We start from the raw sequence: 357 nt of genomic DNA, 5'->3' as shown, positions 1-357 counted from the left end.
AGGCCCAGCCGTAGGAGTAGCTGTTCTTCTTGGAGTCGCTCTTGGAGGGGTCTCCAGCGTTGGCTGATATGTATACGATGATGCCAATTATATTACTCAGACCTGCCAGCCGGCCGGTGGGGGAGAGAGAGGGAGACATCAGGAGGGTCACACGTGGTGGTGGTGGGGGTCATAGGGCTCAGCCCCTGCCCCCGGGACATGGGGACAGGAGGGGCCCCAGCCACCCATCCCCTCCTGGTGGGCAGCTTTCCTTGGGAAACCCGGACAAGACCCTCCTCATGTGCCTGCTGCATCCCTGGACTGCGGTCCTGGCTGGTCCCTGAGGGGTGCTGGATGTAGGGTAACCCCCTACCTCCC

General features: G+C 62.5%; 1 protein-coding gene across 1 annotated transcript in view; it reads right to left on the bottom strand.

The window, feature by feature from the left end:
- Positions 1 to 4: 4 nt before the first annotated feature.
- The window catches only part of LOC104169065 (voltage-dependent calcium channel gamma-2 subunit-like), a gene marked incomplete at its 3' end in the record, with an annotated part of 6,908 nt that continues 6,555 nt past the window's right edge, over positions 5 to 357 (bottom strand). Inside the window, exon 5 of the mRNA XM_009709874.1 lies at positions 5 to 102. Coding sequence (XP_009708176.1) covers positions 5 to 102 — 98 coding nt within the window. The remainder of the gene's footprint in view (positions 103 to 357) is intronic.

The sequence above is a fragment of the Cariama cristata genome, unplaced genomic scaffold, assembly GCF_000690535.1.
Source record: "Cariama cristata isolate BGI_N322 unplaced genomic scaffold, ASM69053v1 scaffold17471, whole genome shotgun sequence".
NCBI classification, from domain to species: Eukaryota; Metazoa; Chordata; class Aves; order Cariamiformes; family Cariamidae; genus Cariama; species Cariama cristata.
Note: the sequence above shows the minus strand (reverse complement) of the source record. Positions and strands in the feature narration are given on the sequence as shown.